This window comes from Otolemur garnettii, unplaced genomic scaffold (assembly GCF_000181295.1).
Source record: "Otolemur garnettii isolate 467f Iridium unplaced genomic scaffold, OtoGar3 scaffold00022, whole genome shotgun sequence".
Lineage (NCBI taxonomy): Eukaryota > Metazoa > Chordata > Mammalia > Primates > Galagidae > Otolemur > Otolemur garnettii.
In genome coordinates this window covers 12,543,295-12,562,952 of record NW_003852417.1, presented here as the reverse complement: position 1 = coordinate 12,562,952, position 19,658 = coordinate 12,543,295, and the positions used below count along the sequence as shown (strand labels likewise).

The window sequence follows — 19,658 nt, the reverse complement described above, 5'->3', positions numbered from 1 at the left end:
CAAAAGTATTCAAAGAGTTTAGATTACAAAGAGGAAATGTTTAGTTCTCTGTTCTAAAATAGCCACAAACTAGAGATTAACTTGTTCACAAAAAAGATACATGAAGTTTCCAAGTACTGAGTAAATTTCAACTTTTGGGATACCTAAATTCAAACTCACATATTTTCATAAACAACAGTATTTCTAGAAATTATTTCCCAATCAAAAAAGACAATATAGACGTACAGATATTGATACAACTGAATTTTCTAAGTTTTCCCAATTATCCTTTAAATTCAGAATTATCTGGGCTATGCTAATGAGTGCATTTAGATGAGTTTGTCCTTCTATCTTTGTACCAAAACAATACTGTGACCTTGCTGGATTAATGTTTACTTAGAAAATAAATTTCAATTCAATACTAAATACAATGACAAAATATTGATTTTTCCCTTCCCCAGATAGTAGCTGTAAAATAAAATGAAAGACAGAAAAAGATCATGTTATGAGCCAACCACAGAGAAAGAGGGGGTTAAGTCTGACGTCTTGTCTATATCCTTTTCCTAAATGTCATTCCTACATGTGCCTATTATTTTCCAGGGATGTGGCTGTACTGCATAAATTCCACCTATACTAACAACAGTTGCAATTATAACTACAAAGTAGCAACTGAAACAAAGGTTTTAGTCCAGAAAGACATCTGAAAAATTTAAGATAATGATAAAATGATCATCTATTGCTTCTGAAATCACATACAAACAAGACTTCGTCAAAATATTTTCAAGATACTCCAGGTTGACAAGCCACATTTCATAAGTAATCGTTTTGAAATCAAAGGATCGCATTCTATAACACAGAAAACTTGTGCAGCATTCTAACACCGTCTCCTGCAGAAATACCTCAAACCATCCACATTAGCTTACCACGCTTTAACATTGGAAGTTGGTGTCCTATGCTTACCATTTTACTCTAGATGCAGCATCTAAACCAAGGTAGTAATTACTGAGAATCTTATGTATCATTTCTTGTCACACTGATATATAAGCAATCTGAGCTTTCATCTCCCTCTACTGAAAAACAGAAATAAAAAAATGAATATGTTCTAATATACTTTCTAAAGCATGAGTCTCACTAGATATTTGAGACTTTTTAAATTTCTACTATTAGATTTCTTTTTCACTTAATTCTTAAAATTCACAAGAAGGAACAAAATTGGACACAAATAATACATAATTAGAACATACTATGACACATACTACATCTATAAATATATGTCAACTAAAAACATTTTAATTCAACAATATATATTCACAATGGAAAAAATATACATAACCCATTCTATTCTTTGGACCTATAATCATCTCTTACTCATAAATCCTATCTTCAGAATAGAAGTTCCGTCATGAATGTGACCATTATCTCACTTTAAATATTTCAATTTCTTGCATAGCAGAAATTGTTTTAACTATTGTGTCAAACTACTTTCAAAATAAACATAGCTTTACTAGGATTATTAAGATTTCTAACAGTAAGCATTTATATTATATACCAGGCACTACTGAAAACGCTTTACATGTCTTAACTTATTATTCACAACCATCCAATAAGGCAGTTAGTATTATGATCTCCATTTTACATATAAAGAAACTGAGGCACAGAAGTGATAAAAAGTTATCCATAGTTTTACAATTAATAAGAGATAAAGAATTTCAAACTCAGAGTCTGGCCTCAATGCCCATAGTTCTAATTACCACCCAATGCAAGTGATGCATAAATCTGTATTATACATTAGGTATTGTTTCAGATTTCAGGCTGGCACTTCATATGTCAACCAAACCTCTCTGGGTGTCTAGATATTACATCATACTTAAAATGTCAAAAAAGAACTCTTCTCTGAAATTGAGTTGTCATTCCAGATTTCTTCCAAAGATGTCTTCTATTTAAATAAAGAACTGTAGGAGGGTAGGCACATATTACCACCAAGGACTGCTTCATTACCAAAGAGTAATCAAATAAAAAAAAAAAAACAAAACAGTTGTTTCAGTCTCTAGTTCTCATCATGATATATATAAAGACTTCCCGGCAAGAACAAGCACAAAAAAAACAATGAAAAAAACAAAGAACATCCTGAAAAAAGACTAGCAATTTTTGTTCTGCAGAAAATAGTTTGCAAACAAAAACAATTACTTTGAATATTTAAATACTGGTGTGTGTGTAAGTAGGCTGAAACTAGGGGAAAATAAGTCAATTTTCTAAATATAAAGGGCAGCAACTTCTATAATTAGTACACCTGAGGGCAAGATAAAATAAATGCATTATGCAGGAGCGTCCAACCTGTTTTCTTTTCTGCCACACATTGGAAGGAGAGTTGCCTTGGGCGGCACATCAAATACACAAACACCAGTGATAGTTGATAAATGAAAGAAAAGGTCTGGGCATCTTTCTGGGTATCCCACAGCACAAAAAAATAAAACAGCCCTCCAATAACCTGCACCCAGCCTGTAGGCTGGAGGGTGGACAAGAGACCAAGAAAAAAAGAAAGAGGAACCCAGATATCAGTTTTTTAAAGCTTCCACTGTAATTCTAATGCAAAACCAAGGCTGAGAAGCACTGCACTTAAGCCCCATTTCTATACTTTAACAGACAAGAGTTTAAAATACTGATGTCTTCAACCAAGAGGAACTACGAAATCACTTTGCCCTAGACTAAGAATCCCTACAGGCAATAACAGAAGAGAAGCAGAGGTGGTATGAGTTGATAGTAAAGGCAATAAAATCCGTTTTTTCTATTATTTTGTTTTGTTTTAAAGCTATGATTATAGCAAATATATAAATATATTCTTAATCCATGAAATAATGTTGCTTGTATTTGCCACAAAGTTATGATTTCTTCCTTAAATAAGACTTTTAAATTTTTAATTTTTAAGTATAATTTGTTTGGTTTTCTAACCGCTTTTACAATGGCTACTTTCACTTTAACTCACTTAGTAATTCATTACATGCTACCAGTGCCAGGAGATAAAAGTAGGGGCCCAGGTGGGTTCTTAAAGAATTTGATGTAAAAAAACAAAGTAGGAGGCACACAAAGGCACAAAAGATAAAGGTACACAAGAGCCAAAATGTATGGTTTGATGGCCAAGGGTTTTCAAAAGGGAGTATAAAATAACAAAAGCAGTAGGAGAGATGAGTTTAGTAACTCAATTCCTTCTTTACCAGCTTTAAACTCATAATCAAGATATTTAGTTTTCCCTGAGATTCATAAATAAAATGGTGACCTTGGAGATTTCTCATTCCAGATGTTTCCTTCCAATAGAAGCAGTTGAGTCAGGAACTCTCCTTGCAAACTGCTCCTAATCTCTTCATACCCCTCTGTTGGGCTTCCAGGAGGGGAGTAATCATATCAGTCACTTGGGAGGAGGAAAGGCCCACATTAGATTAGCCTCTCCCCCCCCCCTTTTTTTTTTTTGTAGCTTTTGACCATGGCTGGGTTTGAACTCACTACCTCCGGTATATGGGGCCAGCACCCTACTCCTTTGAGCCACAGGTGCTGCCCTATGTTCTTTTTGGAGAGAACTGCCTCTGGCCATATGTTTTCCATGGATACACTCCTGTTTGAAGGTTCTTTTATCTGTGCCTTATGTGGATAAGTGTAAATGTAAGCATTCCTTGATTTGGTACTGGTAAGCCAATTGTCCTGGAATATGTGCTACATTTGTCAGTATTGTTTGGGGATTTATTTTATATAAGTGTGACGATTTGCTTTCCAACTGCCTTTCTCCTTCTGAGATGGTTTCTTCAAAAGTGGTTTAGAATTCGGACAAAGAATCAGGGTACTACTTATTAGGCTCACTTAAACCTTAATAACAGCCTACCTCAGAGTTGTCGTAATAAACATTAATAAGGTAATACATCTAAAGCTATTAACACAGTGCCTGGAACTTTAGTTAAGCATTCAAAATATAGTAGCTGTTTCCATCACTGTTATAACCACTGCTATCATAAAAGAAAGATGAAAAACTTATAAGGAAAAGGGGGCCAATTTTAAAGCATTTATCAATTCACCATAATATATTCAAATAAGAATTCAAATAATACACTAGCTAACATTACATCAATCAAAACAAGACACCTCAAACAGTGTGAGCTGTTTGGTTAGTTATATGTAGAATACAGAATATGGAATACTATAAGTTTTATTTATAATATTAGAACATTCATTAGAAAACATTTTTTATAGGCTACAAACTCCTCAGTAACTAATCCATACAGAATATAATCATGTGCACAAGCAAAATCATACACTATTGTAAGATATCAAAATTTTAGCAATATTTTTAGAATTTGATGTCCAAAATATTCAATAAAAAATATGCTAGAGTTAATTTATCTTTTAAGTCTAGCTGATTTAAAAATATCCTAGAAGCATACTTAAAAAAACCTAAAGGTATATTGCATATGTCATGTAACAATACGTAACAGAAAACGGATTCTTCAAAATGAGCCCAGGAGGCTCACTAATTAAGAGCAGTATTTATTAACCTGCGATCTATAGACCTCTAGGAGTTTTATGAAACCCTTGCAATGACCTGTAAAATGTCATTCGTGTTTGCATGCATGTGTACTTAGAATCTACTTCCACTGCACTCTACCATCCAATGATAGAGATAAGGAAGAATCATTTCATTATCCAAGTATCACTCCCAGTTTCTCCATTTATGCAGATTTTCTAGTAAGTTTTCCTGCAATATAGTATTTCCAATGTGGATAATTTTAATACATGAAAAATGTTTAAAGAATCAAAAATAGAATCAGCAGAAAAGAATCTATTTTTTAAAAATAGCTACTTACCTTTAAAGTGTTCTTCTGATACAATTTTTTCAGTAACATGCAACTCTTTTACTGTTATCCTCAAGTCCATTGTATTATTATGTTCCTGTCTTCCATCAGTGGGTAGTTTTTTAAAAATATTTTCAACACAATTGATGTTATTCTTCAAATCATCAGGCAGTTCCCAAAATGAAGCCGCTGCACAGGCATCAAATGTAATGACTCCTTGGGGACTCTGCTGTCCACCAGCAACTTTCTTTCTCAGTGTTAAATTTCCAGAATGTAATCTTTTACTAATATGAATTTTTTTAAAGAGGTTCTTACAGAAATCTTTCCTCTTTATAAATTTCTGCTTTTTTGGCTTTTGTTTCTCAGTGCATGTGTAATTTATATTTTCTTTCTTGTAGCAATTTTGATCTGATGATGGGCAAATAGGCTTACTCTGTAATTTACACTGGGTTTTAACAGGTCCCGTGGCAGTAATTTCAACAAAATTAGCTGAATCTTTAGAATATATTGCAAGACCTGATGCAACTAATACATCTGCCAAATTGTTTTGCTCATGAATGACATCTACTTTTAGTTTTGTTTCAAAATCATATTCCCTGAACAGAAAAACTAAACCTGGTTTACTTAGGAAATCTTTAAAAAAGCTCTTTGCTTCCTCACTCCAGTATTTCCCTTCAGCAGGTAGGATACCATGTAAGATACATGGATAACTTAGCCTCGGCAAATTCAAAAGTTCCTCAGGAACGACTTTAAGATGTATTATATCTGAATAAGGTATATAAAAAGAAAATCCATAGTCAATCAATACAAGAAGTAAAGACTGATCGGAGACATCACAAATTTCCACTCTATTCCATTCATCTTCCAATTCATATTTGAACAAACAACCAGACCCAGGAATTATGAGTTCTTGAGGCAAGGTCTGTAAGGTTTCTGGGAGATCAGAAAGCAACATAAAGAGATATTTCATTGTATCAAAGAAATCTTCTAACTGAACACAGAAGTCTGATGGATCAGAAACAGCAGTAGCAATACCAGAATAAAGCCTACCACTCTGGAGTTGCGCCCAAGTAAATGATCGGATTAAGCCTGATGACACAGGACTCTTAGAGTCAACACTGAAAGCAATTCCTGAAGATCTACGTTTGTTTTCTTTAACAAGAACCGTATTCAAATTTAAATATTCCAAAAGTAACAGGTTATCTACCAAAATTTCTACTTCCCAAACAGAATCTAAATACTTCAGAAAAAGGATGTTTATTTCCAAATGAGTGAACGAACACACAATGGACTCAAATGACATGTTCCTAGAATTTTCAAGCCAAATCCACTTACAAGACACAGCTTGTCTCGGAATATTTCTGGCCTCATTACTAAGCTCCTTGGTATTACGTAAAGGCACGATTTCATATCTACCACGATCTACCAAAAAAACGAGCACTCGCTGATCACTGTACTTTCTTTCTACTTTGGATCGATACCACTTTAAAGTTTTTTTGGACTTTGCCAAGCATTCTAAACCTTTTTCAATATTTTCCACTGATAAAAGAGAAGAGTTTTTTTCTTCTTTGGCAATTAATAATGTTAAATCTGATAAAACTTTTTTGTTTCTGGATAACTTAACATAAAATCTTCCATTTTGTGAAACATGAAGGATTTCAGCTTTTTCGAGCTGTCCAGGTTTTAACTCTTCACATGGAATTTTAACCAGTTGGTAGGACTGTTGAAGGATCACGGGCCCTTCACATTCATTTGATCTTCCTTTCTTTATTTCACTATTATCACCAGGGCCAACCTTTTGAGAGACAATCTGAGGTATTTGCAATGCTATCTTCTCTGGTTTTGAACATGCTGTCCATTTTAGTAGTTCATTAATGACATATTTTTCATCACAAATTATATTTACTTCCCATTTCTGCTCATGCTTTTTCAAAAATTCACAAGAAACTGTTTTATTACTTACTCTCGAAGCAAAATAATCAACCATTTTGCTGTCCCATATTTCATCAGGCTCATTCCATTTTACCCCACTAAGAAAAGAATGGATTCCTAGCTGAGGTATGCTTACAAATTCCCTGTTAAGTTCATACATTTTTGATGCGTTTACGATTGCAGTGTTACCATAGTCGATAAATTCCACTTCAAAAGAATTTTCTGGCAAAATTTTCTTAATAACTGCTCTGTAAATGGCACTGTCGCCAGAGTATTCTGCGACCACAAGGTCCCCAACCAGAAGTTTAACTGATTTTCTCTCTTTCACTCTATTTCCTCTTCTTTCATTTAAGGCATCTGCAAGTCTGACGATTACATTTTCATTCTCAGCCAGCTGAATATGGAAACTTGCTGGATTGCTAATATTCGAGACATACCCTTTAATTTTGGTATTCAAGAAAATTTTGGGTTGAGGAAGGTCTTTGATTTGTGGTCTATGAAGGCTTTGTGAGGCTGCTTGATTTAACTCTCTGATAAACGATTGTGATACAACTTTTACTGTTTTTTGGCCCACACCAGTTTCATCAAGAATATGTGCATATCGAGGGACAATTTTTACACTTTTAAGTCCATCATTCAAAGACTTCTTCACTTTGTTTTTTGACACAGGTTCAATTTTATAACAAAATGATGGTTTCAAAAGACTGGTATATATACTTTGGGGATGCATTAATTGATCTATTTTGCTTTCAGAATATGTTACGAGACTGGTTTTGTTTACCATATTATTGTGATAGTCGTTTTCCAGTTTGCCTTTCAAAGAAGCGGTGAGTCTCTTACTCTCATTTATTTTATGGTTCTCTTCTAAACAGTGTGCTTGGTCACAATGTTTGTTTCTGTAAGCATGAAGTAACATTTTAATTTTCTGATTTATATGTTGATTTCCATCATACAGCTCCATACCTAGCTGACCATCTGCCTCCCTGGACAATATTACTGCCTTTAATGGTTTTCCCAAAAAACTGTCTTCAAACCAGTTATTGATTTCTGCTGGAATATCTACATCTCTAATATCTGACAAAAAGCATTTAACTGCTTGCATAGGAGTAAACAGCAACTCTGGACACTGATCAGAAATGGCCCACAACATGTTTTCTTCTACTAATTGCTTATTTCCAAAGTCCACAAAATAGACCAGAAAGTCAGATGATGAACCTATTGGCATTGCCAAACCTCTATATGAGAGGCCATCCTCCATGTACTTAGATATGCACAATCTCATTTTTTTAGAATCGTATTTTGGGCAACTTTTGAGATTAATAATCTCTGTGATTTTTTTTTCTATCATCTCTAGGTCTTTATTATTTCTACCAAGCTGGCAATAAAACTTTTTGGGGCTATATATGTGAGAGATATATACTTCCTCCTCACTTCCAATGTTTATATTAAATGAAGAATAATAGTAACTATAAAGACTAACTGAAGATGGAAGTGGCTTTGATAATGTGGTATACTGAGCAGAGCCACAATTAATAAGAAATTCTTTTGCACTGGTAAATGAAGATTGTAAATCCACCAAATTACATAAACAGTTAGGATCTATAAGAACTAAGGCATGGATAATACAAGTCAATAGCCCTCTAGATGAAGAGAGAAATTTCCCAAAGTCTCTAGATGCTTCTCTTGTCCAGTTCAATAATTTACAACTAGTGGGTTCAACTAAATGGTCAAGACAACATCTGAAGGCTTGGCCTTCTAAAGAAAGAAAATGTGGGTTAATACCACAAAGATCTTTAATTAAAACTCTTTCCTGGTAACCATAGTCAACAAATACTATGTCGACTTCTTTTTTTGATACATGAGTCAGAACAGCAGCTCTATACCACTTCCCATCTTTGGAATACTTAGCAACACAAGCAATCTGGCCAATATGATAAGGATCAGAATTAATGCTATAGTAAATCTGAATTTGTTCCATCAGCAATTTTAGGTCTTCTAACTTACATTGGAGCTGGCATGAAAAGTCACGTGGGCCACAATAATAAGAACATTTAACTTCAAGAACTGTTCCCGGTTTAAAGATATATTCTTTATAAGATGATGATGAAGCAGTCCCCACAGATGTAAAAGGATTTGTTAAATCTAATAAATTAACAGCTGAGGATTTTGACAAAGACAAGTTATTTTCCTCTTCCTTATTTGAATGGTACTTTTTAGATTTAGGTCCTTCAAGAAGGGCAGAGATGACATTTTTAATATTAACTTTGTTTTTAGATTTTAAATTTAACACTGAATATCCATTTACAGAGTTCTTAAAACATTCTGGTTCTACTTCCCAATATTCTGCATAGCCAGCTTGTAACATAAGAGAGACAACATCAATATTTTCTGAGGCCTCAATACTTTGAATATTTACAATGTACTTGTCATCTCTTTTTGCTATAACTTGAAGCAAAATTGCTTTGTTCAAAACTATTTTTTTAAAATAATCAATTGCAGCCTTCACCCATAAATCTTCAACAGGAAATGCATGTGCAAGTGAACAGCACATGGCTAAGGCAGGCAATTCACAAAATTCTGGAAGCAAAATTTTTACGTCAAAAAATGGTATGGAATCAGTATTTCCATAATCCAAAAAATAAACGTTAATCTTATGGCCATTAATTTCAGTAATGACAGCTCTATAAAAACGTCCGTCCTTGCTATATCTAGCACAACAAAATAATCCAGGTTCAGGTTTTCTTAGGATCATTTCATCATTTTCACACAAATCATAAAATTTGTTTATATTTGTCATTAGATCTTGAAATTCATTCTGATGGTCATTAGTGCGTACCCAGAAATTTGATGGGTTTAATACATAAACTACAAAAGCTACATAGGCAGCCTCTGTCTCCATTTCTACAGTTTTAATAGGAAATCCTACTTTGAAAATGTTATTTTTATTTAGCGAGTCTACTGACCATTCAATATTTCCAATAAAACTCTCAACTGCACAGGTGTTCGCATCAGAAGCACCAGTCCTACTAGAGATATTGGTGAGTTTTGAATCAGACACTGGACAAAGTATTTGTGTGCCTACAGTCTTCAGTAGACACTTAGGATTAATTGTAGACTCTTGACTTTGTAATGTCACATAATACAAATGCTCATCCTTATTGAACTCATCAATGTGTGCATATACTGTTTGTCCTAACAAGGCTTGTTTAAATACACTCAGCTGATACTTTCTTGCATCTTTATCTGGACTGTGCAAATGTGTAAGAGAACATGGAAATGAAAATAATGGTACTAAAATAAAATCTTGTTTAAGTTTCTTTACATGAATTGAGGGTATAGCCTCACTACTTCCATAATCCATAAACCAAATTTTCACTTGATTATTGGGCAAGAGCTGCTGAAGAATTCCTCTATGCCACTGTCCATTTATCCTTTTGGCAACACAAAGTAGTCCAAAATTATCACACGTGGGACTAGTTTCTTGACTGATAATATCATAATGCAAAGTCATACATACTGTCAAGTTTTCTAGCTCTGGAATCCATTTAATTAATTGACAATAAAATTTACTTGGGCTCAGGGCAGATGATACCTTTATACTTTCAGTACTTCCTACTGACAAAGATGGCTGCAAATTATCCAGAACATGTTGAATATCAAGTGAAGTATCATTATTCCTTAATGACAATTCAGGTCTTTTATGTTGTAATAAATCTGGCATTTGTTGAGGGAATTCTTTTAACATTTCCACAATAAGATGAAATGAATCTCCATCAATAAATCTTCCTAATTGTAACTCAAGAGCCTGGGATATAACTTTTGGTACTTCAAGAAGAATCACTTGCAGAGGCAAAATAGCTTGTACATAACCTTTCACATGTATTCCTACTAATGACTTAAAATAATTCAAAGCCTTAGGAGACCATTTTTCCCCAATTGGTAGTATGTTGGCAAAAATACCAAATACTACCCGTGGTGGTAGCTCAAATAAATTGCCACATGCTGAAGCAACTTGCGTACTATCAACCCTTAGTTCCTCTCCGCGATCTATAAGAAGAACTGTATAGAGTTCATTTTTCTTTTCCACAACTCTTCCTCTTTGCCATTCTCCAGATACTCTTTCTTCAACCAAACAAAATTCATCAATGTCCACATTATTTTTCACTTTTGGAATATGTTGTATTTCCCTCTGCAAAATGTGATAGTCAAACTCACATTCACTATTATTTCTGCCTTGAAATTTCACCAGGATATCCTTGGGAAGACATTCAATATGTAATATTGTCAAATCCACATCTAAAAATGTTGGTAAGACAGGCGTAGAATCCATTTTCTAAAAAGGAAATGAGTACTAATTACCTTCTGGAAAGATAGCTTTCAAAATTAAATGCAATTAGCTTTACACTAAGTTGGTATGTAAACATACACTAAAAATAATTCTATGCCTCTATTTTATCAAAGTAAACATGTTTGTAAAAATTATATACACTAAACACAATGTTTGTAAAATAAAACTGTTTACTACTTTCAATACTTTTAAAGTTTCCATTAAAATAACCAAGTAGTAGCAGGGTTCAAAATGGTGAACTACACACAGCTAGGGAATGCCTCTTTCTCAGAAAGGAATCAAAATATCAAGTAGATAGCCATATATCAATTAGATTGTCTGGAAAAGAACACTGGAATATAAGAGAGAGTTGACAATAGACACTGTGTGGAGGAAGGGGAATTTTATGTATTAAATGCCAATCCCCTCCCCAAATCGCAAATTAACAACCTAAGCTCATTCTTCAAGGAACTAGAAGAATTAGAAAAAATGCAAAGCTAGAAGAAAAAACAAAGATCAGAGCTAAACAAAATAGAGACATGTATATACACACACATATATACATGCACATATACACACAAAGGATTAATGAAAAGTTGGTTCTTTGAAAAGATAAAGCTGGCAGACATCTATGTTATTGACCAAGAGATAAAAGTCAAATAAACACAGCCAGAAAAAAGAAGGCAACATTACCAGTGATACCATGGAAATACAAAGGTCATCTGACAATACTGTGAACATGTCTACACTCATAAACCAGAAAACCTAGAAGAAATACATAAATCCCTAGAAACATAAAACCTCCTAAGCTTGAATCAGGAAGAAACAGCAATCCTGAAAAAACCAATGATGAGTAGTAAGGCTGAATCAGTAGTAAATCTTCCAACAGAAAAAAATCCAGGGACCACATAGATTCACAGCTGAATGCTACCATACACAAATTAGAACTGGTACCAATCCTACTGAAACTGTGCCAAAGGGTTAAGGAGCAAGGAATCCTTACTAACTTGTTCTATAAAGCCATTATCACCCTTATACCAAAGCCATGAAAGAACAGAACATAAAAAGGAAACAGACTAATATCCCTAATGAATACAGTATAAAAGTTCTCTGCAAAACATGAGCAAACTGAATCTAAGAGCATATCAAAAAGAGAACATACCATGATCACATGAGTTTATTCCAACGATTCAAGGATGGCTCAACACACTCCAATTGATAAATGTGATTCACTTCATAAGCAGAAATTAAAACAAAAGCTATATGATCATTTCATAGATGCAGAAAAAGTATATGATAAAATTCATCATCCCTTCATGATAAAAACCTTCAAGAAATTAGGCATAGAAACAGCATAACTTAAAATGATAAACTGTATATGACATCCCACACACAACTTTTCTCCCATCATAGTGAATGGGGAAAGTTGAAACCATCCCCCCAAGAACTGGAAAAAGACAAGGATGCCCATTTTTGCTACTCTTTTTCAACATAGTACTAGAAGTCCTAGCCAGAGCAATTAGGCAAGAGAAAGAAATAAAGGGCATCTAAATTGGAAAAGAGAAAGTCAAATTATATCTGTTTGCTAATGATATAATTGTTTTATTATGTTTTGTTTTACAGTTTTTGGCCGGGGCTGGGTTTGAACCGCCACAAGTCGCCCTACTCCTTTGAGCCACAGACAGTCTCACTATGTCACCCTGAGTAGAATGCCGTGGCGTCACAGCTCACAGTAACCTCAAACTCTGGGGCTTACGTGATTCTCTTGCCTCACCTCCCACGTAGCTGGGACTATAGGCACTCACCACAATGCCCAGCTATTTCTTTTGTTGTAGTTGGCATTGTTGTTTAGCTGGTCCAGGCTGGATTCGAACCTGCCAGCCCAGGTGTATGTGGCTGGAGCCCTAACCACTGAGCTATGAGAGCCAAGCCTGATGATATACTCTTATCATATCTTATTATCAATTAATATGTATCGTATTATATATGTAATCTTGTACATTGTTTTAGAAGAGTCTTTAAGGTTTTCTATAAGGCTCTTAAATTTGATAAATGAATTCAGTAAGTCTCAGGATACAAAACTAACTGGAAAAAAAATCAGTAGTATTTCCATAGACCAGCAATGACCAACCTGTGAACCAAATCAAAAACTCAATCCCATTTATAATACCTGCAAAAAAAGAAAGTACCTATGAATATATTTAACAAAGGAGTGAAAGATCTCTATAAGAAAAACTACAAAACACTGATTTTAAAAAAAGTCACAGGTGACACAAATAGAAAAACAATCCAGGCTCATGGATTGGAAGACTAGGTTAAAATGACCATACTGTCCACGGCAATCTTACAGATTCAATGCAATTTCTATCAAAAAACCAAGGTCATTTTTCATAGAATTAAACAAAAAATATTAAAATTCATATGAAACTGAGAAAGAGTCCAAATACCAAAGCCATCCTAAGGAAAAACAACAAAGCTAGAAGTATCATATTACTGGAACTCAAATTATACTATAAGGCTACAATAACCAAAACAGCAAAGTACTAATATAAAAACAGACACACATCAATGAAACAGAACAGAGAATCTAGAAATAAAGCCACATACTTATAACCAGACAGACAAAAACAAACCAGAAAAGGGCCACTCTATTCAATAAATGGTGCTGGGGAAAATAGATGGCCATATGCAGAAGAATGAAACTATTAGATCTCTTCCTCTCACTAAATGTAAGACCTGAACTATAAAAATTCTAGAAGAAAACCAAAGAAAGCTGGGGAGGAAGAGGAAGTGAAAGGGGGGGAAAGTAAGAAAAAAAAAACCAAGGAAACATTTTTAAAAATCAGGAGAATATATATCATCACTGGGAAACAGAAGCAACCTTCATTTTACATAAATTTTAGTAAACTTCTACTCATTGCTGGACAGAGGTGACATAATGGAAGGAGCCAAATTTGGCCCACTAGGGAGCACTTTCTCATCTTGTGAGAAAACTATCTTCCCCCTGCAGACTATTCCCAACAACCCATATCACTCTGGGTGGGTCCTAGAAGAAAGACAGACAATGAACCAAAAGACAACACAGTTTGCCTTCCCCACTCTATCAATTAGTAATATTTGGACACTGTTAGCATCATTATGCGACCTCAGAATGCCTTCAATTGAGGCTGAAGCTGGGACACCACTGAGGGAAACAAAGCATAGAGAGGCACTGAAGCAGATTAAAGACTTTCCAGCCCTGTCATTAGCTTGGCTGGACACAAAAGGGGGACAGGGGAAGAAATCTTCAGCAGAGAGGCAAAGTGCTCTACCATAACAACTCTCCAGATTTTTTTGATTCTTAAAATGGTAAGGCAAATATTCAAGAACTATATTCTCCAAATTCAGGCAAGAGCCAACATTTACTGTGACACAACATAGCTGAACTCTTCCTTGACTAAAGGAGGAACACCAATTTCTTTCCATGAGGATAAAAAAAAAGAAAAAAGAACAAGACCAAAAAGAAAAATGAAGAAAGTCACTTAAAAGAAACTCACTCACAGGTGGCACCCATAGCTCAGTGGGTAGGGTACTGGCCACGTACACTGAGGCTGGCAGGTTCAAACCCTGTCTGGGGCCTGCTAAACAACAATGACAACTACAAAAAAAAAAAAAATGCTGGGCAGTGTGGCAGGCACCTGTAGTGCCAACTACTTGAGAGGCTGAGGCAAGAGAATCACTTACACCCAAGAGTTTGAAGTTACTGTGAGCTGTGACGTCACAGCACTCTACTGAGGGTGACATAGTAAGACTCTGTCTCAAAAAAAGAAAAAGAAATTGACAAAATGTTCCCCCCAGAAACAAATGGTTTTCCAAATGTATGACTCCCATTCTCACAAAAGTCAAAAAAGAATACACTTTTATGTGCCTAAGTAGTTATGAAGATGTAACTGAGATTAGAATGAACTTTAGAGCTACAATGAATAAGCAGAACCCAAAATTAATAGAAGAAAAATTTCACATAACATCCCAAAGCTCAGAGGAAAAGGATAAAAACATTAAAGAGGAGCATATAAAATCAGAATATGCAATCTTATCAAATATAAATGTTGACAGAAATACAATAACAGAGGCCCTTTCTAGATTTAAGATCCAAGTCGACACACTGAAACAAGACACTAGAATACCATACAAGGAGATAAAATTTAGGGACATCTAGGAAAAAAAAACTTTCCTTTTTTTTTTTGGTGGAATTTATTTGGTATGGTAACGAGTGTAATCTGAACTATAGAGATTCTGGGCTATCCTTATTAGACTCTGGCATCTATAAAAATAATATCAATGGGTAATGCTATAACCAAAAGAACCCAATCTGGTTCAACTTTGTGTAATAAAATGGGGAGTTGTTCTTCAGTTGCCATAGACCCCTGGTTTCAACCTGAGTATGCCCAGATGAACTAAGCATGTAACTATGGGTACAACCTCAGTACTCAGATCAAAGAACAGAGACCAAGTTAAGAAGCAGATACCACATGATATGATTCAAGATCCTTAGATCAAGCACTGGACTCATCCCATAGTAATCCAGTCAGAGTACATCTCTCGATATTACTTCATTGCAAGATCCTATCAGATCACACTTCATAACCACTTATAAAACCTGCACCAGCACCCAGCACATAGCTCCCAGCTCCAGGAGACAGATTTGAACATTTCCTCCTCCTGTCTCTTTGCCAGTCAACTTACAATAAAAAAGCTTTTCTTTTGTCAAAAGCCAGTGTAATGAGCCTACTGATGGCTCAGTAACACTAATAAAGACTTTCATTTGAATAATCCAAATGCCTTCAACACACAAAAGGTGTTAAGTTTTCATTAGTTAAAGTCACAAGCCTTCACTCCATTCCTAGACTTTGTTTTACAGCCCTGTAATTCCTTACGTGAAGAGAACACAGGTACTCTTAAGAACAGATCCTATATATTGCATTATACCAAGAACTTCCTTTCTGGCATTCAACTAAAGGCTCACGATTGAGCATTCATATAAGAAAAATGGGAAAGGAAAAATATATACATCTTTCAGGAACCATGCCATTTTGGGGGGGGCGAGGGCATACGTAGATGTACCCAGAAAAATTACATGAATGAAAGCAGTATATACAGTATGTATAAGCAAAAAAAATAAAATAAAAAAGCCCAAATGCACAAGAAAGTATATGAACAGGTTACTACCAAAAGCCTAGCTCCACACCACCGTCCCACCCTCTAATAATACAAATGGACTCATGGGCAGCTCTACATCACAGCTGGTAAAATAATCAAGCCTCGTTTACACACGGCTCTCATTTAATGCCACTAATATCCAGAAATAGATTGCTGAGGCTTTGCTACCCCAACAGAAGGGAAACCCTGACTGAGAAATAAAAGGAAATCTTCATAGTAGACAGATCTACCATTAGGTCTACCTTGCTGAAGAAATTTCATGAGTTAAGAATCTATACCTACTGGGGCAGCGCCTGTGGCTCAAAAGGGTAAGGCACTGGCCCCATATGCCGGAGGTGGCAGGTTCAAACCCAGCTCCAGCCAAAAAAATAAAATAAATAAAATAAAATATCACCAAAGTTAAAAACAACAAAAAAAGAATCTATACCTACTGACATGCAATGGCTAATGGTTCCTGCAGGAGAATTAGAAATTCTGAAAGAGCAAGACAGAAGCCTATGTTACAAAAAGGTCTGAAGAGGTATGTGTGAGCCTCTAAGAACTTGGCACATAAAAAAAAAAAAAAAATTAGGTCCTACGTAACACTCACCGAAGAGCCTCACTGTACTTAATCAGGGAGACAGGATAACCTATTTTGTGGCTGTCAAACAGCCTCTTTCGCCTGCTTCTCCAAGGTTTACTCCATAGGATCATGAAGAAAGCTCTCAGCATCACGGACTGTGCATCCAAAGACCAGACACTGACAATTCATAGGGAACTCAGGAAAATATAAATACATGGAATTTCAAACGAAACCAACTATTTCATATAATGAACTATATTATTTTAAAGTGATAATTTAAATCAAAATGTTCTAAATTTAACCCCTACTCAATACTATATTCCTCAGAATATGACTTTATAACAGAAAATACTTACCCCGTGTACATACAGTTTGGATATCAGGATTCAAATTTATTGTGTAAAATTTAGGAAACTTTTTCCTTATAATCAGATTCTAAATCTGTAAAACGAGAGGTTGAATGAAATTAGGGTTTTTCAATTTTTTTGCAGCAGCAGCAGCAATCCTTCTGAAACTAACATTAGTTGTAAAAAGTAAATAGAAAATATCTCTTAAATTGATTCATTAGTGTTCTAATAATTTTGTAAGTTTATAAATATACTAATTATAAAGTCAGTAACTGAAAACAATTCATTCTAATAAACACAAGCTACCAGCTTCATCGTATGTACATTATTAGTGCGTTTCATAGCACAGTATCAAGAGACTCAGGCTCAGATCTATGTAGCAGTATACATATTTCTGCAATTATACATGATCTAACAGACTTAAATGAAAACAGAGAGCCACAATTTTAAAAAATTGAAGAGTTAATATGATGGCACTAATTAGTACTCTTTCTCTGCTTTTAAATTTACTATGTAGTTTTTGAATTTTTTTAAAACTATATTTTTTCAAAATAAATTGAAATCCAAAGTTCATAAACTCCTTAATTAAACTTAAATATATTGATAGCATCATAATTCCTGTAGAGCAGTGGTTCTCAATCTTCCTAATGCCAGACCCTTTAATACAGTTCCTCATGTTGTGATGACCCCCCAACCGTAAAATTATTTTCGTTGCTAGAAGTAACTATATTAAAGGGTCACAGCATTAGAAAGGTTGAGAACCCCTGCTCTAGGGAATCTTCAAACAATTAAAACTGATACAGAAAATCCTTCCATACTAGAATTCCTCTATTCCATAGAAAACATATAGACATCACCACTAGAAGTTGTCTTTTGTGAATTAACATCTAGTAAGTCTAGACCAATGGGCTCCACTAGAAATATATTTGCACACACACATACAATTTTTAAATTCTGTGTGAACAAATTTAAAAAAGACAAACGAAATTATTTTGTATAATCCAAATCAATGTATCCAGCATCACAGATCCAAAAACTTATTTCAACATGTAACCAATATAAAATTACTGACATTTGACTTGTTTTTTAATTAGTAAGTGTTCAAACTATGGTATGTATTTTAACTAACCCCATTTCAGGTGTTCAGTAGCCATATGTGACTGACTAGTGGCTAAAATTATTGAAGCATACAGGCCTAGAACTATGATAAAAATTTTTAATTTTAAATATTTTATCAAAAAAATTTAAAGCAGGTAAAATTGTAGCTCCTTATATTAATAATTCCTTAAAATGCTCTACATTGGTTTAAGGATTTCAGTATAGTTTAGCTGATCTTCACAATAAAATTTTCATTTTTCAGACCACAAATTTGAAGATCAGAAAGTTTTGTGTTTCAGATTAGTTCTTTTGATGATCTGTCTAGTTCTCTATGTACGTTACTTCCACATCATCCTGTGGATGTAATGGAACATTTAAAGGAACATTTAAAGGAGCATTTAAACAATGACTTGGAGGAGGGTTTTGTTATTTTAAACAAAATAAAACAAATAAGCAAAGCACCCTTCTGTGACAGAATTGACTTTTTAATTCTGTTTTTTAAATTTAAGATAACTGCCAAGTCCTGTGCAAGGTCACCATGTTCCATGAAACTGTCACTCAAGTTGAAGCATCTGTGCTTTGGTTTTCTTTCTCCCATCCTCTCCATATATTCAGAGTAGTTTCTAAATTGAGGTCTTTAATGGCACTGATATAATAAAAAATAGTGTACAGTATTTTTTAACATGTGTATTTCAAAACCAGGGCTTCCATTTAACATTTTTTACTGAAGTAGTTTACAACCAGGAGCAAGTCTTCCTTGAGGAAACACTTGACAGTGTCTGGAAATATACTTGGTTGTGACACTGGGGACAGGACATGGATGCCCCTGATACCTAGTGGGTAGAAGCCAGAGGTACTGCAATATAGTCTATAATTTGAAGAAAAGCCCCTCACACAGAAAAAGTATCTAACCCACAATGTCAGTAGTGCTGAGATTGAATAACTCTGCTTTAGTGAAAGCAAAAATAAATACTAGCTAGATTAACTATTATTATTTATTTATTTTATTTAGCAGGCTCAGGCTAGGTTTGAACCTACCACCCCTGCTACATGGGGCACTGAGCTACAGGTGCCCCCATAGATTAACTAATTTTTAAACTACCTAAAATGAATCCAAAGAAAGTATGAGACTTTTATAATCTTATTAAGGAAGGCTTCAAGAGAAAAAAACTCAGGTCATAAAAAATTAAAACATTAAAAAAATTTTAATCACAGGCAAAAAATGAAGCTAGTATAAATGAAGTTAAAAAGCAATTTAATCTACCAAATGAAAGATTTTCTCAGGCCAAATATCTTCAGTAATACGTAACTCCATTCTTACATCCCACTATCAAGAAATCCTATTGGGGTCATCTCCAGAGTACATAAAAAAACCCCAC

At 34.5% G+C, this 19,658-nt stretch overlaps 1 protein-coding gene across 1 annotated transcript in view; it reads right to left on the bottom strand.

Moving 5' to 3' along the window:
• Positions 1-990: 990 nt before the first annotated feature.
• TDRD15 (tudor domain containing 15) overlaps positions 991-19,658 on the bottom strand; it is a 72,290-nt gene continuing 53,622 nt past the window's right edge. The window contains exons 2-4 of the mRNA XM_012803736.2: positions 17,191-17,275; positions 4,827-11,079; positions 991-1,049 (exon numbers count right to left, since the gene is read on the bottom strand). Coding sequence (XP_012659190.2) covers positions 991-1,049; positions 4,827-11,076 — 6,309 coding nt within the window. The 5' untranslated portion in view covers positions 11,077-11,079; positions 17,191-17,275. The remainder of the gene's footprint in view (positions 1,050-4,826; positions 11,080-17,190; positions 17,276-19,658) is intronic.